Below are 27,863 nucleotides of genomic sequence, written 5' to 3'. Positions count from 1 at the left end.
AGCCAAGATGACAAGCACAGAATGGTGAGATTATGAATGTTTTCATTAATTAATCAATATAAGAAATGTTAATAACAGACTGATTGTGTAGAGATCCAATTCTACAATCCTTTCCTGAAAGAATAAAAGAAGATTAAAAAAAAGTCCTCCAAAACCCCAAGCTAGGAATAATAGAGGTATATAAGTCACTTATTGAATTTTTCTACTTCTTTGGCTAATCCTGAGTTGTTGCTGATACAAGTGGAAGCCAATCTCTGAAGGCTTCCCGCAAAAAATAGAGTTTAGAGGGCAAAATCCACCTCAAACTGCTAGTACGTTGGCCCAAACTTTTGCCTCCATGTGGGTTGATGCTATCCTCGCTGTAGAAGAACAAAATATAGGAAAATCCCCTTACTGCTTTCCAGAATCATATCATTTGCTTCGTTTCTTGGCTTCACTGTAGAGTATAACTCCCATGACTGTAAGCGAGTAACCAAGCATTCCAGTCACCGACACGGGATTTCTAAAAATTAAAATTGAAACCACCACAGCCACTGCCCCTTTAGCATTTCCTAGTACCTGAAAGAACCATAACTCCTTGTTATACAAATGTTGAACTTCCAAAAAAGAAGATAAGGGGAAAAAAATAAAAATAAGGCAACATTGCATATAAACCTGTTGAACCTTTGAAACAAAAAAATAATGATAGGGCAGCAAGATTGAATACATAGTTTTAAGGGAAAAAACATCATGCTCAACCTTTTATTGCTAAGCAAATGCTTTGCTCCCAAGAAGTTCATTAGTAAAAATAGCCAAAAATATCCAACTCAGAAGATACTTTAACATAAAGCTATACAACAAGAGAGCTACAAAGTCTGTTGAAGCAGTATTCCTCTCACTTAGAATGGCTACATGGACTTTGTTCCACATCTTCAGCCTATATACTTTCAGCCATCCTTAAAAGAGTAGTTTCAGCTTAAACCAAACTCAAATGGTACCACAATTGGTTTCCACCATACATGATCAAATCATCTTAGATGATTGTCTCAATTGGTCATGCCTAGAGCTCAGAACTCATATATGATAATATCCCACTTATCCATCTCATCAACTAAACTCTTTAAAAAATCCAAATATCATGGCTGCAATGAAGTTACCATGGGAAACCGAGTCAACATAAAAACATAAATGCTTTTCGTCAAAGCTTCACTCCATCCATAACCATCATATGTAGCTATAGGAAATGATCTAGGGTACAGAATTTAACATGTCTACCAATCATATTACTTGGGAATTTGCCGATTTTTATAGAAATCATGCAGTACTATTTAATACTCCCCACCAATAACCCCTAGAGGAGTTTATGATTAACGAGCTTCACTAAGAAGTAAGAACTCTATTTTCGGGCTCAATTTATAGATTTCCATGCTCTTTACATTTACATCTTACACTCACAATTGTTCCTTTTTGTAGTATCAGTAAAATATATTTTATTAATGAAGATAATAAGCAAACATGGCTTTTTATTTTTATTTTTTACTTAATTGGTAAGTCAACCATGCACTAGGTGACTCTTACAGGGACCCTCTGCCTGTAGTTACAAGGTGAGAAACTATAAATTGAGCTATAGGACATTGGCAATAACCTGCATAGATTATGCAATGCAAAGCAGGCACTCAACTACTCTTCTTTTTTTTGGGGGGCCGGGGGAGGGGGGTAGGTAAGTAAGCACTCAACTTCTCTTTAGAGTTTCTTTTACATAATTTTAGGAAAGACCTCGTTAAGGCTCCATCTATGCAATAATCAGAAACACATCATTGAGCCCATGAACTGATAGAAAGAAATTATTGCAATTTGACCGACAACCTACATTTCCTGAACATATCTCTCACTAAGCAGACACGGTCCTTTTCTAATTAATATTCAGATTTCTATAATTCCACAATTAATTTATGAAGATCATTCCTCCAGAACTGTCCAAGTTCTATAGGGAAGAAAAATATTCATTTCTATGAGCTCAAAAATAAATAGGCAAATAGCACACACAAGCAATTAACAGAGAACATGAAACATGATAGATGACAAACAGAAATTAGTCTATATCAAGAAGTGAGTCATACCTGAAGAGTGAGTGCACTAGTGTGTTTCGTGACCAAGAAATTGGTCAGATTTACAAAATATGCCAGCGATGAATTGAATAGTAGATACCAGATGATCTTGTGATCATCTCTAGCAAGAGCTAGTGTGATGCCAACCACATTTTCTTCCATAATAAGCGTTGCAGGTAGCAGAAAAACAACAGCTATTGGAGCCATGTATAGAAGGAGGTTCATAGAATTCAGCTTCTCCCTTGAATAATATTAAGAGGGCATTGTCAGTACCCACTTTTAGTTTTGAAATAATTCAACTACAGAACAAAGAAATTATGCCATTAACTTTTTTCTCAATAAGATGAACACATAAGAGTTTCTTACCCTTCTGAAGAGAGCAAAATCCCCTGTAGCACTGACTTGAGTGCCCTTGCAGCTGTAGCTGCAACACAGATTATGAACCCAAACAGATGGAAACTCGGTTCACCCTGTTGCCACAAATCAGAAGACATATTATTCCAATGATATCACATGAATAAAGAAAACATTTAAAGATTTCTACAAATCACTCTAATGAGTCTAACCATAGTCCATCGACAATTCAACAAACCAACTAAATCATCCAAATATCAAATTGATGGTAAACCACAAGCATGCACATTGCACAATCCTCAAAAAACACTGCCTACTAAACTAACAAACAGCAACGGGAAATAAAAAGCACTCAATTTCATGTAGCCAAACAAAGTTTCAACCTTAAATATCAGGATGAAAACTTAGGTACAGCTCCTGAGTATTGTAACATAGGTTCCCCAATTGAATTCAACCACATGGTTTTATTGACCAATGCAACAAAAACATTAATATCAATGCAACCACACAGTTACTTTTATTGGAGAACCTACGGTACAACATCTAAGGAACTATAGCTAAGTTTTACCCACATATCAAAACAAAACCAAAAAAAACAAAAATAAGTTTACCACATTAAGCCTAATAGCTAATCTAAGAATAGTTGGGTATACTGAAAAATAATATAAAATTTCCCCTATTTTCCTAGATCTTTCAACACATCAAACAGTAACAATTATTTGCAGCATCTCCCAATTAAAATGAGAAAACGATTTATTTTTGATAGTTGAGAAAACTAATCTAATTGCACGGAAAAGTAGCTCAAAAATTCAATTAATGCAAGCAAAACCCACATCCGATATTCGATAAATATACACAAGTCAAAACCAAAACAAAAACCAGGAAAAAAAAGCTCATACCTCCATTAAGCCTAATAGCTAAACTAGGCTCAGCTAGGTAGACTGAAAAATTTTCCTATATCTTCTAGCCCATTAAACAGCACTAAATTATAAGCAGTAACTCCCAATCAAAATACAAAAAAACTAACCTAATTGCACATAAAAGTAGCTCAAGAATTCAATTGAAGCAAAACCCATATCCAAAATTCAATCAATTTGCACAAATTAAAACCAAAAAACAAAGCTAGAGAGAGAAGCACATACCCCACTTGCAATGATGACTCCAGTGACAACAGGAATGAGAGTAACATAAGTAAGCCAAGCCTCCCTCTTCAGAGTCATAATGTACGCAAAAACCGCAGTGAAAAACGGCGTGGTAGCCCCAATAGCCTGGTTGAAGGAGACGGGCAAGAATCGGAGCGATATGTTCCCGAACACAACCGACACGCAGAACACGAGGCTCAGCGCCGCGATCTTAAAGAACTGAACCCGGGACCGAATCGTCTGCATAGGCACCATCTTCATCCACGCGATTGCCACGTAGCTCAGCAACGAGCAAGCCGTCATGTGACACATGGTCAAAAAGATCGGGTACTTGAACCCGTAATTGCTCAGCAAGTACTTGTTTAGCAATAGGACTCCAATGTTGGAGGAGTACCACGCTGCGACGAGCCCGATCGTGAAGAATCTGCTTGTACCTTTCATTTTCGTTGATGGGTCTCGATCCGACGGCTCTGAATTTGCCTTCAACAACAACCAAAAAAAAGATTGAATTTTTTTTTTTTTTTATAAATATATTTTCAGTGAGTAATCAGAAAACGGTGAGGTTTAGTATAAATGGAAGGAGATAATAATAGATCTGGGCATTGGAGAATTTAGAGAGAAAGCTTGTGGGTTTTCTCTTCCATGGATCTGAGCAAAAATTGAGTTGAGTTTCATTTCATCGAAAACAAAGAATAAGAGAAAGGGATTGATTTGCTTTTGAATATTTAAAACAAAAAAAAACAAAAAACAAAAACGAAAACAACGTGGATGTGAAACAAAACAAATGAAAAAGGTCGAGTTTTTGAGGATGACCGACGAGGAATGTGGCTCTCTGCAATTAAAGGAAAAGAGAGAGACACAGAAAGAGAGAGAAAGAAAGAGTTTTTATATTTTGAGAACAGAACAGAACCAGAGGAAAGATAGAGGAGGTAAACGCAAAACGCGTATGGAATGAGTTTCGTTTCTCTTTCGGGTTTTTTTATTTATTGATTTGGTATAGGTAGTGCTGTTGTAGTAGGACTTTGAGACTTTCTAATTTGTTTCCTTTCTATATATGTACGATTTATATTTCTATTATTCTATATATATATATTTTGTGTTTTATTTATTTATTATTTATATTTATTTTTGCTTGGTTTTGTAACTTTGTTGATTTCTAATTTGTTTTTTCTTTTTTTCCCTAGAGGTGTACTGCTTAAGAAAAGTATAACTTTTGAGTTTTGACTAAGTATTCGGTTTCCAACGTTGCAGGGAATTACAAGAATTCGGTGGATACCTTGAATATGCTGAAAAATTAGCTTGGTTTTTATGATAAGAAAGTTTGGATATCTTTTTTTATGGAAAATCTAAAAAACTATCATCAAAATTAATTATTTTTTTATAAAATATTTTTTAAAATAGCTCATAAACTAATGCTCTTAAAACATTCTTTAACATTTCTTTTTTATGATATTGACATTTTAAAGTATAGTAAAATTCTTAGATTTACTTGTATACCTTTTTTTTTTTTTTTTTTTTATTTACCGTGGCTGCGATAGTTGGATTTGCAAAGCATTCTAATTTGACTCTACAGATAAATAATAATAAAAGAAAATCTGAGATGGGTAATTTACTAATTTTAATTCCCAAGTGTGCAATGTTTTAAAGAGAGAAATTATTAGAAGCTATTGCGACCTGCCGACATGTATTGATTTGCAAATGAAAACATCAAGGGGTCACTTTTAATTTTTATTCCGAATTTTGTCCTATTTTATACATGCCATACATGAGGATTTTTCTTTTATTTTCCTTTGATTTTTTCCTTTGTGAATTAAGAAGTGGTCCATTTTAGTAGTCTCTGACCCAGACTCCAAAACCCCACTTAGCACAAAGAATTTATACCGAAACAGACTTTGTTTTCCCATAGAATGAGTCAAACGATCGAATAAATGACAAAACTATATTAAAATTTTGATAATGTACCCCTAACTAATTTGTAGTTAGTGTCATAATTCATGAATAAAATAAACCAATACAAGACACTTTCTCGTTGACTTTAGCACTATACTTGTGAAAACAAAAATGTATTCTATGACTTGGACCGTCATCAACGGAGATTGTGATTAACACTACGTGCCTTTTCCATTTTTTTTTGGGTCGTGGAAGAAGGAATACTCAAAGTGCTTTGCTTACTAGAAACTTGAAAACTTGGACTAATTAGGCAAAGGCCGGTCCAAGTGCCGCCTAATTTTCTATGAAATTAAGCCAATCTGGCCCATGTGAAAATACCACTATTTTATAGTTTATACTCTAAATTTATGTACTAGAAATTGACCACCAAGAAGGAAAAAAAAAAAAAAGTACCAGTAGAAATTTGGGTCATCAAGGAGAAGAGAAGCCCTAGGTTGGATCAAATCACATTTGTGTGTGTGTGGTGTGGGGTATGGGACCCTTTTTTTCTGAATCTTATTTTCATGGTTTTAGAAACATGTTGTCTAGACTCTAGACTTGTTTAGACAAATAATCAGCTTTGTTTGGTAATCAAATTTGAAACAATCTTCAGCTTCACTACATGAAGTAGTAAAAGCAAGATTTTTTTTTTCTTTCTTTCTTTTTATTGCTATAAGAAACATGATATTCTTTGTCTTTCTTTTTCTCTATCCCTTTTTTTCTAAAGGTTGGCTAAGTATCCTAACCAAACTGACAGGTACAGGTGCTCCAAGAAAGTGGAATGCAATGCTACTCGCTAAACCAAAGTCAACTGTTAGTTATTTAATCCGAATTAACTGTTCTGGACCAAATTACTTGCGTTTTTGAAATGGAAATGGGTTTGCTTTATTGTTATATTTACAACATTCATAAATGACTCCTCTTTTTTATTTTATTTTAATGTTGAGATTATTCATAAATGACTCATTAATTTGGGATTTGGAACAGTTCATCAACAAATGGGGGGTTTTGTTTTTAGTTTGGCATTTATAGAAGAAATAAATAGAGGAATTAACAATTAAGAGAATCCTAGTATTTTTTTTTTTTTTGAGATAAAAAAAGAAAAAGAAAAAGAATCCTAGTATATAAAAAGTATGAGAAATGTTATGTCCATAACATTTTCACAACAAATTCTATGTGACAGATTGTTATTAGTGGGTTAGAAAAGTAATTTAAGTGATAGATTTAAATTAGAACCAATAACAACTAACTACCTATGATTTGTTGTGAAAACGTTATAAAAATGTTGTGGATATAACGCCTCTCAAAACATATTTCAAGACCTTTTAGTGGTAGTTTAAAAAAAAAAAAAAATTAACAATGCTATAAACATAAATTTTTTTTTACAACTTACTAAGGTGATAAACTATGATTGAAGCAACATTATTTTTATACGAGCCAATAACTGTACCACTTTAACTATACATCAATCATAACATATCATGTTGTCAAAAATCTAGTTACTCAACTAGTTGGCATATACTTTAGTAACATATCATGTCGTCAAGAATTACAAAATTTTTATGTTATACTTATTTCTCTCAAATGCAGCACATTGCAGTTGGCTAGTTGCATGGCATATTAAAGTTAACAATAGTCTCAATACACAAATTTTCATACTTTTTTTCACACTTTTCAGGTGGCATGTTATAATTTTTGTTATTAAACTTAAAAGAAAATTGGAATATATGTTGTATATAATGCCGCACTAGTCACATCTTAACAAGTAATGAGAAAAAAATCATGTTTTTAGCCTTGCTTCGAAGAAAAACCCCTGTTAATGTGGCCCAAACAGAACAGACACTATTCAAAAAAAAAAAAAACAAAGGCCCAGGTCCAAGTCATGGATTTCAACCCAAAATCCAGAGGACCCAAAAGACTAAAGGGCCAAAACCCATTGAGTAAACACATTCATACTATTTAAAAATCCTTGTGGTCTTTTTATGGTAGAGATATAAATGGAAATGTGCATGATAAGATTCCAACCTTATTAGCTGCCGCCCAGAAATAAGAGTCAGACAAGGGGGCTGCTTGACCATCGGATACCTTCACAACACCTCTGTTTCCTCTATATATTCTATCGGAACCAACTAATCCAAAGCCTTTACTTCCACTTCCACCACTTTTGTTTAACAACCATAAATTGGTCCCAATCCTAGACACTCTCAGTCTCGAAGTATCTGAACTTAACTTAGCCCCTCGTTTTGCTCCACCTGAAATCCCCCAATTAAGGTAATAAATCTTTCCCATTTCACACCCTAGATTACAAAAGTCATGACCCTCAATCATATCACAAATTAACAACTTTTTTGAGTTCCAATCATACACTAAGACTTCAATCGCTTAATAACAAAGAACGTGCACAATCATCGTTTGGGTGAAAATAGTACGGCATAGATAGATGATACCTAAAATTTTTAAAGTTAAAAAATTCTGGGATTTCTAAATTTTCTGAAAATTTAAGAGAAACCCATCTGGGTATACATGTATGTAAGTGGAAATTCTATTTCATAAAAAAAAAACAAAAAAAAGGAAATTCTATGCGATCAGTGGCAATAAAAGAGGGTGAGAGAGATATAAAGTATACCTTTGAAGGAAACAAGGGTTGCCGAAGGAGTTAATGCAATCTGTGCCATGGAAGAAGGGGGGGGGGGGGCAGTGGCGACTCCAGGATTTTTGTCTAGGGTGTTCCTATTCCACTTTGAAAAAATTTCGAGTTATTTCAGTCTATTTCGGGTGTTTTGGTAAATACCGACCGAAATTCAAGATTTGGCCTTAAAAAAAAATTCTTAAAACCAAAACAAATTTGTATTTTGTACAACAAAAAACCTCAAAAAGAAAAAAATGAAAAGAAAAGAAATGAACAAAGGTACATTTACAATAAACTATAAGTTCATTTGAAATATTAATAAAATTATTAATTATTATTGTTTAGTTGTTTCATAAATTTGTTTGTCTTTTATAAACTATAATTTGTTGTATCGTTGTTTCATTAATTATTAAATTATTAATTATTGTTTAGCCTAATATAATTTAATTTGTTTGTCTTTTATAATGTATTAGTTAATTAAATTATTAATTATTGGTCAATACCGGTGAACCGTTTTGGGTTTACCGCTATTTTTTACTATTTTATACAATATACAAAGTTATATTTCTAATAACTCAATATATTACTTTGGCAACTTTTTATATTTTTTGGTGGAGTTAAAGTATTAGCAGCAATGAAGAATGCATTTTACAATAGTTGAGCCATAGCTAACATTTTTTAAAATTTTATTTTAAAAATTATAATAAGTTACTAAAACAAATATTAATATTTTTTTTTACTCATTCTTTTTTCACCTCCACACATCTTGCTTACAGTTGTAGCCCATTAGTCTTTCATTATAAGTTTATTTATTTATTTTTTTTCAATCTTTTTTTCACCTCCACACGTTTTGCTTTGAAGTCTTGTCACTTGGTTCTTGACTGACTACTTTTCCACTTTCAAGTGAGTGTACCAAAACTAAAGGGAGAGACAGACACGTTGAGAAATAAATGAAGAAGATGAAGGGGCTGTAGAAACAGAGGCCGGTGAAACAAAGAAAAATAAGAAGAAATGCGTAGCAGAGACAAATACGAAGAAGAGGATGAAAAACCGACGTAAGAGTGAGGAAACACAGAATATTTTTTCAATCTTTTTTTTTTTTTTCAGATTCTCTGTTACAATTTTTTCTTTTTTAGATTTTAATTCAAAATTTGTTTGGCATAAAAATTTTAAGGGTGTTCCTGATAGGACTTGAGGGTGTTCCTATTTTTTCTTAGGGTAAACAAATAAAAAAATTTAAATTATTATATATAATTTTTTTTTTTTTTTTTTTAAGTCAGGGTGTTCCTGGGAACACCCTGCACTCTGAGTGGCGCCGCCACTGGGGGGGGGGGGAACGCCGTGTGTTTGATTATGTTTGAGAGAGAGAGAGAGAGAGAGAGAGAAAGTGAGAGTGAATTTGGCAAAGAAAAGTGTCTAGGTTCTTTCGCTGACAACACAACCGTCCGGCAAAGCCAAGAGGCAGGAGCCAATGGCAAACCTGCGTTAGAATGCAGTCTTTTGACCATTTATTGCACGTGGGGCACTGCTGTTGAGAATGCTCACGTGATTTTTATCCATTTCTTTTCCTAATTGGATGTAAATTTTATTTTAAAAAAAAAAATTAATACTGCCATTTTCAATTGGAGGTATATTCTTTATTATGCTATACAATTGCAGGAATCTTAGGCAAATTTTACAAAATCCCAATTCATTCGTACTATTCTCGCCTACTCAAAATCTAAGATATTTTATTCATAGTACTAATTTTCTCCAATCTACAACAGTACTTCTATTACATAGAGAAGTATATCATTCAAAGCAGGAACTTTCTTCTCTTGGGTCCACGATGGTGAATACTTAATAGGAAAATTTTTATCACTACTGCACACACATACTTGCGAAATTCATCTCATATCTCTTGAAATCTCCCTCCATGTATTTAATAATCTTATTATAACTATTCTTGTTCCTCTTAAATCACATACTACATAGTACTAGTACATACTCCTCTGCATGGAGTTCTCCCTCTAGCATTTGTACCACCTCCTTAGCTTATCGTTTTCTTATGACTTATCCAAGGCATACTTTTGTTACCTCTGATTGGAACTAGGTTTGGAGTCACAAAGCCCATCACATTTAAAGTACTTTCATATGAAAATTGTGTTCATACTTCATAAACCATATAATATACCCTTGTCTCAAATTTTATTTTGCCATTCTAACCCATAAGCACAATTTCGTGCTCGATGCAATGCCATTAAAACATTTTGACACCTCCTCCTTGATTATCCTTGGACATAACTGAAATTGTGTTCACATAACTACAATCCACATCAAGAGATTCATTGTTGCTCTTAAAAAAAAAAGTAAAATAGGGGGATTGATGGACCTTAATTTAAGGGTTTACTCCCTAATCAAATATGTATAAAGAGGAGTTTTGTTTTAAAGAGTTCATTGAAGATGCTCTTAAAGAGATATAAATATTCCTTAATTATTTAAGAAATAATCATTTATTGTAATGAAAATATGACAAAGTTTGACTACAAACTTTGTTGTAACTTAAGGCTACAACTTCACTCAATATATTTTTATTAGATGTGAATTTTGACAAATCTACCATCGAATTACATTTTCTTCTTATATGCTCTATGCTTGCAAAATTTCCAAAAGATTGAATATCAATAGTTATGTCATTAATTAATTGTTTAAATTGCAAGTTTTTGTAATCTAAAATTATGCATAAAAAATAAGTTTATGGACCATATAGTAAATAACATTTAATTGACTCAAAATTTGACATGTGCGTTAAGAGTATAATGACCATGAAATTCAATGGTTATATTTTAAAAATATGTAGTCATGTTAGTTTTTTTTTAATGAAAATTGTAGGCTTAAGCTACAATCAAATTTGTAGTCAAACCTTTTCCATGAAAATATAACCAAATAACGGAATAGTTGATTCACATAAATAACCATTGTCAGGGACATTTTTCGACAAAGGCCGAAAATGCAGGATTAGCCCAAATCTCCCATTGGATTCTTTAGAAATGTTTATTTATGTAGAATCAAGCCCAAAATTCCAAATGTATAATGAACAAAAGGCTAATGGTGTTTTAACAAGAGAAAAATCAAAATGCCATAATTGAAATACAAGAAAATACAGAAAAAGTACACAGGTCTGAAACTTTGACCACAGTTAGCAAGAAGAGGAAATTGAGAAAGGTTTGTGAGGAAGAGAGAGAAGGTTCCCTTGTACTCATATTTCCACCCCTAATCTTTAGAATTGTGAGAATATTGATTGGCTGAATGGGCTTTTGCTCTAAAGTTTCAGCTATGTGGGTAAAACGTGATTGTTTGATTTTTGAGCTGAAGAAAGAGGTTTATATTGAGTTTGGGGTGTTGTTAATGACTGGTTTTTAGGATAAAGATGAGGCTATGGACCTCCAAGATGCTAAATTAATGTTTGGTTTAGATTCGTTTTTGTTTGGACAAAAGAAAGGCTTACTTTTATCATCATTAAGGTAAATGCTTGACCAAACCCTCATTGGCTCCCATTTTTTTTCCAATTATTTCAGACTATTAGGAGGCTCACTTGAATGAGAGCTATCAGCTAAAATTTGCCAATGAGAGCTAACTATTTTTAAAAGGAAAAAAGGGTTCAGACAAAAACTTTAGGTCACAGTCAGCAAGAGCATAAAAGCTATTTTGGAATAGAAATTTTAAGCTCAAGACCATCTCTATGAACCTGAGGTGCTATCAATGTCCCTTGCCCACTTGATAGCACACATGTGCTGGGTTCATGCAAAAGGTCCAAAAGGAACCGACCTATACCCTTCAAATCACACTTTCTCAATTTTCCCAAATATGTCGCATGGGCTCGGGCCATACTTAAAAGAATAAATAAAATATAATACATGAATTGAGCTCATAAGGAAGTCGAGCTTGGTTGAATCAGGCTTGCACAAAATGTGTCATGAAAATGGGTATCAACAACCATTTTATTATAAAATTGACAAAATACTACAAATTTGATTATAGCCAATAGTTACAACTCCACACTATCTTTTTATTAGAGGTGAATTTTGATAAATCCACTGTTAGATTATATTTTATTCTTATATCTTCTATGCTTGCAAAATTTCTAGAAGATTAAAGATTGATAATTTAAGAATAAAATATAATCCAATAGTGAATTTTGACAAATCCACTATTAGATTTTATTTTATTCTTATATCTTCTATGCTTGCAAAATTTCTAGAAGATCAAAGATTAATAATTATGTTATCAATCAAATGTTTAAATTTCAAGTTTTTGTAGATTGAAAATATATATAAAAAATAAGTTTATGGATCGAATAGTAAATAACTAACTGGCATAGAGTTTGACATGTGTGTTAAGAATATAAAGAACATGCAATCCAACGATTATATTTTCAAAATGTATAGTCAAATTAATTTTTTTTAGTAGGAATTGTAGCCATAGGCTACAACTACAACCAAGTTGGTACACAATTTTTGTCCTTATAAAATCTAGGCAAAAATGCAAAACTCACACTTAAATACATTTTGCAATTTTCTTGAGATTGCAATTGGAACTCAAATCATTTCTTTCCTATTGTTGTGAAAATTTGTTGTTGTTGTTTAAGTATTTTAATTCATTATTTGTTTAAATCATTTTTTAAAATATTTTAAAATTTGAAACTGTGGTTGAAGGCCTCCATTTATAAGTTTCATTATCATAAATCATACTTATATTCTTCTAAATTTATATTTCATTTCTCAAAGAAGAATAAAAAAACTAAAACTAAAATTAAAAAGAAAAAAGAAAAAAGAAAAAATAAAACAGAAAAGAACCCAACTATATGTTAAAGAGGGCCGTGCCAAAAGGCTCAAAAAGGAAAATTTCGGTCGGAACCAGACCGAATTTTATATATATAAAACCCATTCCATGTACTAAACTCTGCCATTCTCTTAGGCTTAGCTACTCTCTCACTCACAGACAGTCTCACACACACACACACACTCAGTTTCACCCTCTTCATCTCTCTCACTAGCATTTTGGTCCAATTCGATGTAGTTGGAAGCTTTGTGTTTTGTGCGATTTTTTTTTTTTTGGTGTGTGTGTGTGGAGAATTTCTCTCTCACTAGCATTTTGGTCCATTTCGATGTAGTTGGAAGTTTTGTATTTTGTGTGATTTTTTGGTGTGTGTGTGTGTGGAGAATTTCTCTCTCACTAGCATTTTGGTCCAATTCAATGTAGTTGGAAGTTTTGTGTTTTGTGTGAGTTTTATTTTATTTTTGTGTGTGGAGAATTTGGAAGTGGATGGGAGGAGAGAATTTCTACTTATGTTAATGATATATATATGCATGTGTGTGTGTGTGTTAGTTAGGTTGTTATGAATGAGTTAGTATATTATATATAAAGTTAACTTAAGTTACTCTTCATAATAATAAAAGAAATGTTACATCCACAATATTTTGATATTTTTACAACAATTTCACAACAAATATCTGTATGGCTCGTAACTTAGTACAACCTTAGCCTCAAACGACTTGTTGTAGCTCAACACGACTCATTGCTAAGCATAAATTCAACTTTGAACGACTCATAGTTTAGTCTGTTTAATTTTAACACACACTACTAGCTTTAGGTAAAAATAAGACTTCAAATTTTTTTAAAGAGAAAATGCCAGATCAAACTCTAAATTCTCATTAGTTGTTGAGCTGAATTGTGCAAGAATAATTATGATTGACATAACCTGACTAATTTATCTTATGCATTTTTTATTACTTGTAAGCATAAACTCATACAAGGCTCATTGAAACACAAATATGACATGAAAGCCCCGCTAAATTATTGAGAAGAAAAAATCTGAAGAAAAGATTATACATATACACATAAAGCAAAACCCAAAATTGGGTCATGTAGCCCCACCAATCATTTATTCTTTTTATGCTAGCTATACCATAATAGCAAATAGAAAATACATGCCAAAAAAATCTTGTAATTCAATGACATCAATTGATCTTCTTTATGAGGAGAATCGAGATTCATAACTTTAAATCTTCATTCCCTTTCTATTGTATCAATAAAACAAATCTCTACACCCCATTTGTTATCACAATTGAATTATTTAAAAAGAAATGAATTCTTCATTTTTCTATTATCAAGCTCCTCCACCACAACCACCACCACAACCCCCACCTCCACCTCCACAATCTGCACCACCATCAACTCCAGCAGCACGTCCACGATAACAACCATCTCGATTGTTAGAATCACCACAAACAAATATGACCATTGAGAGTGATATGATAATCATGCACAACAAAAGTAGCCCACTTAGGCTCCCCAACAGAATACCCGCATCAGCAAAAACACCCAAATCTCTAGCCATTTTTTTGCTTCTCGTTCTCTATTACTTTTAGTTGTGGAAGTTTTAGCATGTATATATAGAGAGAGAGAGTACTGTAACATGTCATACGCCATCAACGATGAAACTTGAAAGGTTAGCATAGTGTTCAAAAATGGCTTGAATTGATTGTAGCCTCTTTATTTGATTATGGAATTGCTGATTGGAAAAGTACTATAAGCCAAATGGTACTTGCATTTGACGTCTTCTTTGTTTTTTATGCATTGTCAAGATTTGGAATCACATCTATATAACTAAGCATGACTTTCTAGCATGGATGCACAGGAATGGAACCAGGATTTGAACTTGCGGGTCAAAATGTTTTTTGTTTGAGGACTTTTTGAAGTTGGGATATCAACACTAGAGGATGGCAATGTGAAATCATCATTACAAGTTTTTTAATTTTTTGTATTTTTCCTTTAAAAAAAATTAAACATTGTAGTTAATTTATTATGATCTACAAATTAAATAAAAGTCATATTAATTATAGAGATCTATTACGGTTTTAAAAATTAAATTGGACAAAGAATCGAATTATTTGGTAAAATTTTTGGGGGGTTTTCCGGTTTTGTGTTCTATATGGTTAGGGATTTGTGATTTGTAATTGTTTTATTGGTATTTTGTTTTGTTATAAACCAGATTTGTGATTTGTTTATTGGTTATTTTTCTTTTGTCTAAAGGTTTTTCTTATTTGGTGTTCTTGGAGTAATTGGGCAAAAGGAATGGTTAGTTAATTTTTTTTCCTTAGATTTTCATGGGTCAGTTTGTAAAACTTTAAATTTTGTGTAAATATATATACTAATATATAATTTTCAAAACCTTTTTTTTGGGGTGGGGGGGGGGGGGGGGTGGAGAATGGCCCTCAGCCTTATGCTATCTTTGGAAGTTTGGAGGGGAGGAGTGTAGAGGGGAGGAGTGTAGAGGGGTCCAGGGGAAATGTTAACCTCCACTTTGTTTGGATGTTTTTAAAATTAAGTAAGGGAGAGGGGAATAATTAGTTTTTTCATAATTTGTAATTTTGTTAATATGGTAAGGGTAAATTTGGTAATTCATTTTGTCAAGCATTTCTATGCTTTACTCTCCCTCCAAATCTCTTCAATTTGGGGGAATTAAAAATGAGAGGTTAGAAGTAGTTAGAACCCCTCCAAATCCCCCCCTACTCCTAAAAGACATCCAAATAAGGTAATTTAACTTACTCTTCCTCCCTCTACTCTACTCCCCCTCCATCCAAACAAACTATTAGTGTAGGTCCATTGCTGTGGATGCACGATAGTGCTTGTCGACACTTTGGTTATTTTGCTCTACATATATGGAGCTTGTTATTCAGAAGTGGTGTGGTAGAGCAGCAAAATGTGAGCTAGTGGTGTGGCAAAATGTACGAGTGAAAGATCCTGGGGCTTGTGGAGGGGTTGGGCAGAGAAGAGAAGACTTCTTTGTATTAGGTGCAACCCCAAACTTTGTATTGAGTTCCAACCTTTGTAATAAGAGAGAACTTTGTATTTGTGTGAGAGAATAATTTGGTTTTAGAAACATGTTGTCTAGACTTGTTTAGACAAATAATAAACTTTGTTTGGTAATCAAAGTTGAAACCATCTTCAGCTTCACTACATGAAGAAGTAAAAGCATGATTTTTTTTCTTTCTTTCTTTTTATTGCTATAAGAAACATGATATTCTTTCTTTTTCTCTATCGCTTTTTTTCTAAAGGTTGGCTAAGTATCCTAACCAAACTGACAGGTACAGGTGCTCCAAAAAAGTGGAATGCAATGCTACTTACTAAAGTAAAGTCAACTGTTAGTTATTTAATCCGAATTAACTGTTCTGGACCAAATTACTTGCGTTTTTGAAATGGAAATGGGTTTGCTTTATTGTTACATTTACAACATTCATAAATGACTCTTTTTATTTTTTTGTTGAGATTATTCATAAATGACTCATTAATTTGGGATTTGGAACAGTTCATCAACAAATGGGGGGTTTTGTTTTGTTTTGTTTTTAGTGTGGCATTTATCGAAATAAATAGAGGAATTAACAATTAAGAGAATTCTAGTATTTTTTTTTTTTTGAGATTAAAAAAAAGAAAAAGAATCCTAGTATATAAAAAGTATGAGAAATGCTATGTTCATAACATTTTCACAACAAATTCTATGTGACAAGTTATTACGGGTTGTTATTAGTGGGGTAGAAAAATAATTTCAGTGATAGATTTAAATTAGAACCAATAATTGTTGTGAAAACGTAACCACCTAGTGGTAGTTATAAAACGTTATAACTATGATTTGTTGTGAAAACGTTATTTAAATGTTATAGACATAGCATCTCTCAAAAAGTATTTTAAGACCTTTTAGTGGTAGTTAAAAAAACAAATATTTTTAGCAATGCTATCAACATAATTTTTTTTTTTTTACAACTTACTAAGGTGATAAACTATGATTGAAGCAACATTATTTTTATATGAGCTAATAACTATACCGCTTTAACTATACATCAATCATAACATATCATGTTGTCAAGGATTTAGTAACTCAACTAGTTGGCATATACTTTAGTAACATATCATGTCGTCAAGAATTACAAAAAATTTTTATGTTATACTTATTTCTCTCAAATGCTGCACATTGCAGTTGGCTAGTTGCATGGCATATTAAAGTTAACAATAGTCTCAATACACAAATTTTCATACTTTTTTTCACACTTTTCAGGTGGCATATTATAATTTGTGTTATTAAACTTAAAAGAAAATTGGAATTTATTTTGTAAATAATGCTGCACTAATCACATCTTAACAAGTCATGAAAAAAATGAGTTTGTTTCTAGCATTGCTTCCAAGTAAAACACCATTTAATATGGCCCACACAGAACAGAGACCATTCAAAAAAAAAAAAAAAAAACCAAAGGCCCAGGTCCAAGTCATGGATTAGCCGCTGCCCAGAAATAAGAGTCAGACAAGGGGGCTGCTTGACCATCGGATACCTTCACCGCACCTCTGTTTCCTCTATATATTCCATCGGAACCAACTAATCCAAAGCCTTTACTTCCACTTCCACCACTTTTGTTTGACAACCATATATTGGTCCCAATCCTAGACACTCTCAGTCTCGAAGTATTTGAACTTAACTTAGCCCCTCGTTTTGCTCCACCTGAAATCCCCCAATTAAGGTAATAAAATCTTTCCCATTTCACACCCTAGATTACAATTCATGACCCTCAATCATATCACAAATTATCAACTTTTTTGAGTTCCAATCTTTACACTAAGACTTCAATCAATTAAGCTTAATAACAAAAAACGTGCACTATCATCGTTTGGGTGAAAATAGTACGGCATAGATAGATGATACCTAAAATTTTTCAAGTTAAAAAATTCTGAGATTTCTAAATTTTCTGAAAATTTAAGAGAAACCCAGCTGGGTATACATGTATGTAAATGGAAATTCTATTTCATCAAAAAAGAAGAAGAAAGGCTATGCAATCAGTGGCAATAAAAGCGGGTGAGAGAGAGAGAAAGCATACCTTTGAAGGAAACAAGGGTTGCCGAAGAAGTTAATGCAATCTGTGCCATTGAAGAAGGGGGGGGGGGGGGGGGGAACGCCGTGTGTTTGATTGTGTTTGTGAGAGAGAAAGAGAGAGAGAGAGAGAGAGAGAGAGGCAGAAAGTGGGAGTGAATTTAGCAAAAGAAAAGTGTCTAGGTTCTTTCGCTGACAACACAACCGTCCGGCAAAGACAAGGGGCAGGAGCCAATGGCAAACTATGTTAGAATCCAGTCTTTTGACCATTTATTGCACACGTGGCACTGCTTTTGTGATTTTTATCTTTTTTTTTTTTTTTTTCCTTTTCCTAATCGGATGTGAATTTTATTTTTATTTTTAAAAATTTAATACTACCATTTTCAATTGGAGTTATATTCCTTATTATGCTATACAATTGCAGGAATCATAGGCGAATTTGATAAAATCCCAATTCATTCATATCATTCTCGCCTACTCAAAATCTAAGGTATTTTCTTCATAGTATAGTACTAATTTTCTCCAATCTACTACAGTACTTCTATTACATAGAGAAATATATCATTCAAAGCAGAGACTTTCTTCTCTTAGACACACGATGGTGAATACTCTCAATAGGAAAATTTTTATCGCTACCACACACGCATACTTGCGAAATTCATCTCACATCTCTTGAAATCTCCCTCCATGTATGTAACAATCTTATTATAACTATTCTTGTTCCTCTTAAATCACATACTACATACTCATGGAATTTTCCCTTTAGCATTTGTATTAGGCTATTAGCTCCTTAGCTTATCATTTTCTTATCACTTTCATACTACCCAAGGCATACTTTTGTTTCCTCTATTGGAATTTCCTATGAAAATTGTGTTCATAACCATCTAATTTACCCATGTCTCGAATTTATTTGCCGCCCTAACCCATAAGCACAATTTTGTGCTCGATGCAATGCCATTAAACATTTTGACACCTACTCCTTGATTATCCTTGGACATAACTAATTTTTGACAATACCTTTTTCTCAGCCCAACTATGTATGGATGGAGTTATTTTATTTCCACTCAATAATTTTTCATTTCTTTTATTGACCTTCCTTGTCTTTTAATCTTTATGGATAAATTACACATACCTCTCTTAAAGTTTGGAGGAATTACACTTTGTCCTAAGCCTTAAGATAAATGATACTGCACTCCTTTAAGGATTGAGAGAATCAACATAATAGTCTAACTGTTAATAATAGTAAAATAATATTCCGAATTTTGAAAATATTTTCTTGATCAATACTTCTGGAATAGAATGAAGGTTTTTACAATATATTTAACCCTTAATTTACTGCTATCTCCTGTAGTACAATTAGTTAAAGCTTCAATGCTCCTCATACATTAACAGCAAACTATTGGAGATATTGCAAAAAAACCAACACAATAAGACTTCACATTTAGCTATTGCTCAGCACATATTTAGCTTTGAATGACTCAGAGTTTAGTCAAATTTAATTTTAACACAAATTACTACCTTTAGGTAAAAATAAGACTTCTTTCTAAAAGAAAAAAAAGAAAAAGTACACATATTTTTTTATAGATAAAATGCTCAGTCATAAGCTAAATTCTCATTGGTTGTTAAGCTGAATTACATAGGAATGGTTATGATTGACATAACCTGATTAAAAGATTATATATATACATATAAAATGAAACCCAAAATTGGGTCATGTAGCCACACCAATCATTTATTCTTTTTATGCTAGCTATACCACAATAGCAAATAGAAAATACATGAAAAAAAGCTTGTAATTCAATGACATCAATTGATCTTCTTTACAAGGAGAACCGAGGTTGATAACTTTAAACCTTCACCTCATTCTTTCATTTCAATAAAACAAACCTCTACTCTCCATTTATTTATAACAATTGAATTATTAAAAAAAAAAAAAAACCCATGAGAAAAGAGAAATGTTATGTTCACAACATTTTTACAACAAATACTAAGTTGTAAGTTGTTATTGGTAGTTATTGATAGACAAAAAAGTAATTTAAGTTGTAAATTCAAATCATAACTAATAACAACTTACCATCTATGATTTCTTGTGAAAATGTTGTAAACGTAGCACTCTTTTTATTATAATAGTAACGAATCCTTCATTTTTCTATCATCAACCTCCACCGCCGCCTCCACAACCTCCACCTCTTCTCTTCTTGCCTTTATTATCAACACAAGCAAATATGACCATTGATATAATTGGGATGGACATGATAATCATGCCCAACAAAAGTAGGCCACTCAAGCTCCCCAACAGAACACCCGCATCAGCAAGAACACCCAAACCTCTAGCCATTTTTTCGTTTCTTGTTCTCTATTACTTATTACTTTGGAAGTTTTAGCATGTATATATAGAATTGCAACAGTTCATACGTCATCAAGTATGAAAATTGAAAGATCAGCGTAGTACAAATTATATTTTATTAGTTTTCAAAACTTTTATTTATTTATTTTTAAGACAAAACAAAATTGCTTCGCAATAGACTAAAGAACAGAGTAAAACACCACTTGAATATTTATTCTATACATCTTATGAAATGAACATCTGTCTTTGTGGTTTAGAAAAAAAGATTAGGAAAATTGGTTTCGCATTTTCACAACATTTCTTATTTAAACCTAGACACATTATGCAAGAAAATTCAGTTGAATTATTCATGTGTTATACTCAATTTAGAACAAGAGTAATTTGACTAAAAGTCTGGTAACTCAATTGACATTTCTTAATATTTTTAACCAAGATATTTAAAATTCAAATATTCTTCTCTATTATAATTACTTATCTTTTTTTTTTTGTTTACAGGGGTTTCGTTGAAATTTCTAGCCTCATTTTTTTTTATAGAGTATTGACTTTGAAACTTTCTGTAAAATTTATTTAATTACTTGAAACAGATTGGGCCTTGGAAGTGTCAAATATTTAACATAGCATATGTGTTCTGTTCCGAGTTGCATATGGATATGGTATCTTAAGAAATGATTATCTTTCTTCGTAGTGAGGTTTGGGGAAAAAAGAAAAATGAAAATTGGTTTCCCATTTTCACTATGTTTATTATTTAAGCTGACCAAGTCGTGCAAGGAAACTTGGTTGAGTTTTGTTTGTGCTTTGCCATTTGGAAGGACTTTAATTTAAAAACATTTTAGGGAGATTTGAAAGAGAGAGGGGAAAAAAAAAAAAAAAAAAAGAATATATCTTTGTATGTCAGCAATCCTGGTTAAATTTAATTATTCATGTATTATGCAAACTTAGAACAAGACTTCAATAAATTAGTTTTTTTTTTGGGGATAAGATTCAATAAGTGACTTTTATTTTGTTTACAGGTGTCTCGTTGAAATTTCTAGCCCAATTATGTTTATAGAGTATTGAAAATTTTAATGAAATTTAATTACTTGAAGAGATGAGTTCAAGTTATACCAGGTATAAAAAGTTACACATTTTTTAAACCATTAGATTTAAGTAGATCCAACGGTTAAAAAAATACCCTCATTATTGCAAATATTTTTATTAGAATCTCATTGATTACCCTCATTTATTACATTCTAAACTTATCTCTAAACCCAAAAAAAATGTTATATTTGAGACTCTCTCTACGTTTCTCTCTCTATCTCTAACACTCATAAAAGAAATGAATTGTATGCAGTTTATAATTTGTCCATTATTGCCAAATGAATTGCAAAGAAAAAGAGAAGGCTTAGCTTCAAGTAATTACCTAGACATCATTGCCATGTTTCATGTATGGTTAAAAATGAAAATTCAAAACAAAAATTCATGTTCTTTTTATGTTTATGCAATCATATTACCTTTCATCTTTCTAACTAGGAATGGTCATAACCTCAAGCAATTGGTGCTTGCAGCAAAATATTTCAGGTCAATGAACTAAAGTGAGATACGTAAATGGTCATGGGCCAACTTTTCAGCATAAGGCTAAAGTCCTAGACTCAAGATCTAACCTTTTATTTTCTGCTGTTAATACTTTGAGAGCTAAGTTATTGGTTAAACTTAGGCCTAGGGGACTGTGGTGTTGAGAATGAAATAGAGGGAAAAAAAAAAATGTATTAGGGCTCATTTTATGTGACGAAGCCACAATGTGACATAACTCGATAAGAATTTAACAATTTATTTATAATTAATATTAAAATGCACCAACACTTACTTTTTTGCTCATTCTTACTTGGCCTGCCTTCACAGAGTTCTCATTTTTCATACTATGCAACAACATTTCAAATGGGACACAAACTTTTTCTTGGATTTGATGTGCCATTCATTGAATCAATCTCCTGCCTCTTTCATTGTTCAGATGATTCTAGGACTGCTTAGCTAGTTAATGGTTAAGTGTCTAGCATCTTTTCTTCCTAGGACAACTTTTATGCAGCTTAAGCATATAGCATATAGAGTTTATTGAAAATGCTGATTTGAGGGAACTTTACCATTTTTGAGACTGTATAAGGTAATTTCTCTTCAATGTTTATCTGAAATTTTGATTTTACAGTCCCTTCAATTCTTTGCGCATGTTTTTTGTTTGAGGACTTTTTGAAGTTGGGATATCAACTATGAAGCACGGGTGCATTTCTATATACAAGTGCGGGTGCGGGTGCGGGTGGGCATGAGACTCAGCAATTTTTGAAAAAGTGGGGTGCGGGTGCGGTGATTAAAAAATTATTAAAAATATTTTTATTTATATTTTCTATATATTTTTACTATTAAAATATTCTTAAAAAACACATTACTATGGCCTTAGTTCACAAAACAAAGAAAGAAGAAGGCAAGAAACACAAAACAAAAAAGAAAACACAAAAGAAGCAACAAATATTCAAAATAAAATTGAGGAATGATAGATTTGGGATGTTTGGGTTTCATTCAAAGCCGATTTCAGCTGTTCTAGCATGATTCAAGGCCTATTTCGGCCATTTTAGCCATCAACTGATACAATCCAATTCGGCCAATATGACTTGATTTTAGCCGAATCGAAGCTGAGTTGGCGCGAATCGAAACCAAGTCGGCATGAATCCCCAAAAAAAAAAAAAAAAAACTCAAACCAGCACCGATGCAGGGACAGCAGTGTCAGTGGCCGCACCTAGTGTCGGGCCGCGTCAGACTCCGATGCAGCACCCTCCCAGCCGCGTCAATGCTTCCTAGGATATCAACAGTTTTAAAAATTAAATTGGACAAAGAATCGAATTATTTGGTAAAATTTTTGGGGGGTTTTCCAGTTTTGTGATCTATATTGTTAGGGAATTATGATTTGTAATTGTTTTATAGGTATTTTGTTTAGTTATAGACCAGATTTGTGATTTGTTTTGTTGGTTATTTTGCTTTTGTTTAAAGGTTTTTCTTATTTGGTGTTCTTGGAGCAATTGGGCAAAAGGAATGGTCGGATAATTTTTTTTCCTTTGATATTCATGGGTCAGTTTGTAAAACTTTTTTGGGGGGGGGGGGGGGGGAGGGGAAGAGATACTAAGAGTCAAAACTTTAAATTTTGTGTAAATATTTATACTAATATATTATTTTCAAAACCTTTTTTGGGGGGGGGGGGGGGGGGAAGGAATGGCCCCCAGCCTTATGCTATATTTGGAAGTTTGGAGGGAGAGAAAAGTAGAGGGGAGGAGAGTAGAAGGGAATTGTTATCCTCCACCTTATTTAGATGTTTTTTAACTTAAGTAAGGGGTAAGTGAATAATTAGCCTTTTCTTAATTTGTAATTTTGTTAATATGGTAAGGGTAAATTTGGTAAAACATTTATGTGCTCTACTCTCCCTCCAAATTTATCCAATTTGGAAGAATTAAAATGAGGGGTTAGAAGTAGTTAGAACCCCTCCAAATCCCCCACTCCCCCTCCCCCTCCACCCTTAAAAAAAATCCAAATAAGATAATTTAATTTACTCTTCCTCTCTCTACTCTACTCCCTTCCATCCAAACAAGCTATTAGTGTAGGTCCGCCTTTGTGGATGCACAATAGTGCTTGCCGACACTTTGGTCATTTTGCTCTATATATATGGAGCTTGTTATTCAGAAGTGGTGTGGCGGAGCAGCAAATGTGAGCTAGTGGTGTGGCAAAATGTAAGAGTGAAAGATCCCGGGGGCTTGTGGAGGGGTTGTGTAGAGAAGAGAAAACTTCTTTGTATTAGGTGCAACCCCAAACTTTGTATTGAGTACCACCTTTGTATTAAGAAAGAACTTTGTATTTGTGTGAGAGAATAATTTGGTTTTAAAAACATGTTGTCTAGACTTGTTTAGACAAATAATAAACTTTGTTTGGTAATCAAAGTTGAAACAATCTTCATCTTCACTACATGAAGTAGTAAATGCATGATTTTTTTTCCTTTCTTTCTTTTTAGGATTTTACTAATGTGTGCCCGTAGGGCACACAATAGTAAACCAATTTTGGAAAAAATTTATTGGAAATTGAAAAAATTTTGACAGCTTTAAGAAACATGATATTCTTTCTTTTTCTCTATCCCTTTTTTTCTAAAGGTTGGCTAAGGTTATGTTTGGATTGGGCTGAAAAACCCAGCGTCTGCGTCTGTCTCTTCCGTTTTTATTTTGGCACGCGTTTGTGAGACTTACGGTTACTGTTATTCTTTCTTTTTCTCTATCCCTTTTTTTCTAAAGGTTGGCTAAGGTTACGTTTGGATTGGGCTGAAAAACCCAGCGTCTGCATCTGCGTCTTCCGTTTTTTTTTTTTTTGGCACACGTTTGTGAGACTTACGGCTACTGTTCATGAACAGTAGCCGCAAAGTTTGGCTTTTCTCACTCTTTTTCAGCAAATCAGTGCACACCGTGCACTGTTCACAGACCCACAAATTTCACTTTTCAGCAACTTTTTCATTAAAAATGGGTTTCACGGTACTATTCACATATTTAAAAATTATTTTGCTGCAGTATTTTTCAGTTTTCAGCTATATCTAAACGGACCCTAAGTATTCTAACCAAACTGATAGGTACAGGTGCTCCAAGAAAGTGGAATGCAATGCTGCTCACTAAACTAAAGGCAACTGTTAGTTAGTTAATCCGAATTAACTGTTCTGGACCAAATTACTTGCGTTTTTGAAACGGAAATGGGCTTGCTTTATTGTTACATTTACAACATTCATAAATGACTCTTTTTGTTTTTTTGTTGAGATTATTCATAAATGGCTCATTAATTTGGGATTTGGAACAGTTCTATTTAATCAATAAATGGAGGGTTTTGTTTTTTTGTTTTTTGTTTTTTTGTGTGTGGCATTTATAGAAATAAATAGAGGAATTAATAATTAAGGGAATCCTAGTACATAAAAAAGTATTTCAGGGTCTTTTAGTGGCAATTAAAAAACAAATATTTTTAGTAATGCTATCAACATAAATTTTTTTTTTTTTTTTTTTTACAACTTACTAAGGTGATAAACTATGATTGAAGCAACATTATTTTTTATGTTGATAGCTTCAATCAACTTTTTTTTTTTTTTTTTTTTTTTTTTTATAGTTCTAATCATACACTAAGACTTCAATCCATTATAGCTTCAATAACAAAAAACGAGCACAATCATCATTTGGGTGAAAATAGTATGACATAGATAGATGAATACCTAAAAATTTTCAAGTTAAAATTCTGGAATTTCTAAGTTTTCTGAAAATTAAAGAGAAAACCCATCTGGGTATACATGTATGTAAATGGAAATTCTATTTCATAAAAAAAAAAAAAAACAAAAAAGGGAAATTCTATGCAATCAGTGGCAATAAAAGAGGGTGAGAGAGATAGAAAGCATACCTTTGAAGGAAACAGGGGTTGCCGAAGAAGTTAATGCGATCTGTGCCATTGAAGAAGGGGGGGGAACGCCGTGTGTTTGTGAGAGAAAGAAAGTGGGAGTGAATTTGGCAAAGAAAAGTGTCTAAGGCTCTTTCGCTGACAACACAACCGTCCGGCAAAGCCAAGGGGCAGGAGCCAACGGCACACCTATGTTAGAATCCAGTCTTTTGACCATTTATTGCACACGTGGCACTGCTTATGTGATTTTTATCCATTTCTTTTCCTAGTTGGATGTGAATTTTATTAAAAAAAATAATTTAATACTACCATTTTCAATTGGAGGTATATTCTTTATTATGCTATACAATTGCAGGAATCTAGGCGAATTTGACAATATCCCAATCCATTCATACTATGCTCGCCTACTTAAAATCTAAGGTATTTTCTTCATAGTACTAATTTTCTCCAATCTACCTTCACTGCTTCTATTACATAGAGAGAGTTAGGACTTTATTCTCTAGGGTCTATTTTAAATCCATCAAGCAAAACACCTCGGCAAAGATTGAGGATTGGCAAGCTGTATTGATATCATTATCTAATGCAACCGGTAGTTTCAAAAGTAAATTCGGGCAACACACCTTGGCAACGTTGTAAAAAACAACTTGGCAACTTTGTAAATTCGGTCTAGTTGGAAGTTTTTTGTGTTTTTTTTTTTTTTGGGGGGGGGGGGGGGGGGGGGGGGGAGATGGGATGGGGATTTGGAAGGGGAGGAGAGAGTTTCTACTTATGTTAATAGTATACATATGACTCATATGATAAGTTAGTATATATAAAACTAACTTAAGTTACTCTTTATAATAGTAAAAGAAATGTTATATCCACAATATTTTAATATTTTCGTAACAATTTTACAATAAATATCTGTATAATTCATAACTTAGCATGACCTTAGCCTTAAACAACTTGTGGTAGCTCTACATGACTCATTGCTTAGCATGAATTCAACTTTGAACACTCATGGTTTAGTCTGTTTAATTTTAATACGCACTACTAGCTTTAGGTAAAAATAACACTTCACAATTTTTTTATAAAGAAAACGCCAAATCATACGCTAAATTCTCATTAATTGTTGAGCTGAATTATGCAGGAATAGTAATGATTGACATAACCTGATTAATTTATCTTATGCATTTTTTATTAGTTGTAAGCATAAACTCATACAGGGCTCATTAAAACACAAATATGACATAAAAGCCCCCTAAATAATTGAGAAGAGAAAGACTGAAGAAAAGATTATACATATACTAATAAAGCAAAACCCAAAATTGGGTCATGTAGTCCCATCAATCATTTATTTTTTTTATGCGCTATACCACAATAGCAAATAGAAAACACATGTAAAAAATCTTGTAATTCAATGACATCAATTGATTTTATTTGAATCGAGGTTTATAACTTTAAACCTTCACTTCCTTCTATAGTTTCAATAAAACAAATATCTACTCTCCATTTGTTATAACAAATGAATTATTTAAAAAGAAGAAGAAAATCCTACGAAACATTGTTATAATAATAGTAATGAATTCTTCATTTTTCTATCAACAACCTCCACCTCCACCTCCACAACCCCCACCTCCACCTCCACCTCCACCTCCACAACCACCACCACCACCACCACAATTCGCACCACCACCACCACCACCACCAGGACGACGACCACCACCACCTTGATCGTCAAAATCACCACAAACAAATATGACCATTGATATAATTGAGAGTGACATGATAATCATGCACAACAAAAGGAGGCCATTTGTGCTCCCTAACAGAATACCCGCATCAGCAAGAACACCCAAATCTCTAGCCATTTTTTTTGCTTCCTGTTCTCTATTGCTTGTTTTATTTTGGATAATCGTTCTTTATTGCTTTTAGTTATTGAAGTCTTAGCATGTATATATAGAGAGAGTACCGTAACATTTCATACGCCGTCAAGATTGAAACTTGAAAGGTCAGTGTTGTACAAATTGTATGGTAGTTTCCAAAACCTTTTTATTTGACCGTACAC

General features: G+C 32.9%; 1 protein-coding gene and 1 long non-coding RNA gene across 9 annotated transcripts; one reads left to right on the top strand and one right to left on the bottom strand.

Moving 5' to 3' along the window:
* Positions 1 to 22: 22 nt before the first annotated feature.
* Positions 23 to 25,900, bottom strand: LOC126697651 (probable sugar phosphate/phosphate translocator At3g11320). 8 transcript variants are annotated; one of them, XM_050394725.1, is made up of 8 exons: positions 25,884 to 25,892; positions 18,047 to 18,109; positions 17,569 to 17,673; positions 7,538 to 7,671; positions 3,584 to 4,063; positions 2,454 to 2,557; positions 2,100 to 2,328; positions 23 to 558 (listed from the first exon to the last, which is right to left on the bottom strand). In XM_050394725.1, exons 2-8 carry the CDS (start codon positions 18,093 to 18,095, stop codon positions 412 to 414), a joined length of 1,248 nt encoding a protein of 415 aa, XP_050250682.1. In that variant the 5' UTR covers positions 18,096 to 18,109; positions 25,884 to 25,892; the 3' UTR covers positions 23 to 411. The 8 variants fall into 8 exon arrangements, with proteins under 8 accessions (XP_050250682.1, XP_050250687.1, XP_050250683.1 ...); XM_050394730.1 differs by lacking the exons at positions 17,569 to 17,673; positions 18,047 to 18,109 and adding an exon at positions 8,139 to 8,201 and having other exon boundaries at positions 7,538 to 7,764; positions 25,884 to 25,900; XM_050394726.1 differs by lacking the exon at positions 18,047 to 18,109 and having other exon boundaries at positions 25,820 to 25,892.
* Positions 13,728 to 26,937, top strand: LOC126697658 (uncharacterized). Its single transcript, XR_007646237.1, has 2 exons — positions 13,728 to 13,773; positions 26,859 to 26,937. It is a non-coding gene; the product is annotated as an uncharacterized LOC126697658 (long non-coding RNA).
* The last annotated feature ends 926 nt before the right edge of the window (positions 26,938 to 27,863 follow it).

This window comes from Quercus robur, chromosome 8 (assembly GCF_932294415.1).
Source record: "Quercus robur chromosome 8, dhQueRobu3.1, whole genome shotgun sequence".
Classification (NCBI taxonomy): domain Eukaryota; kingdom Viridiplantae; phylum Streptophyta; class Magnoliopsida; order Fagales; family Fagaceae; genus Quercus; species Quercus robur.
This window is presented reverse-complemented; position numbering and strand designations above follow the sequence as displayed.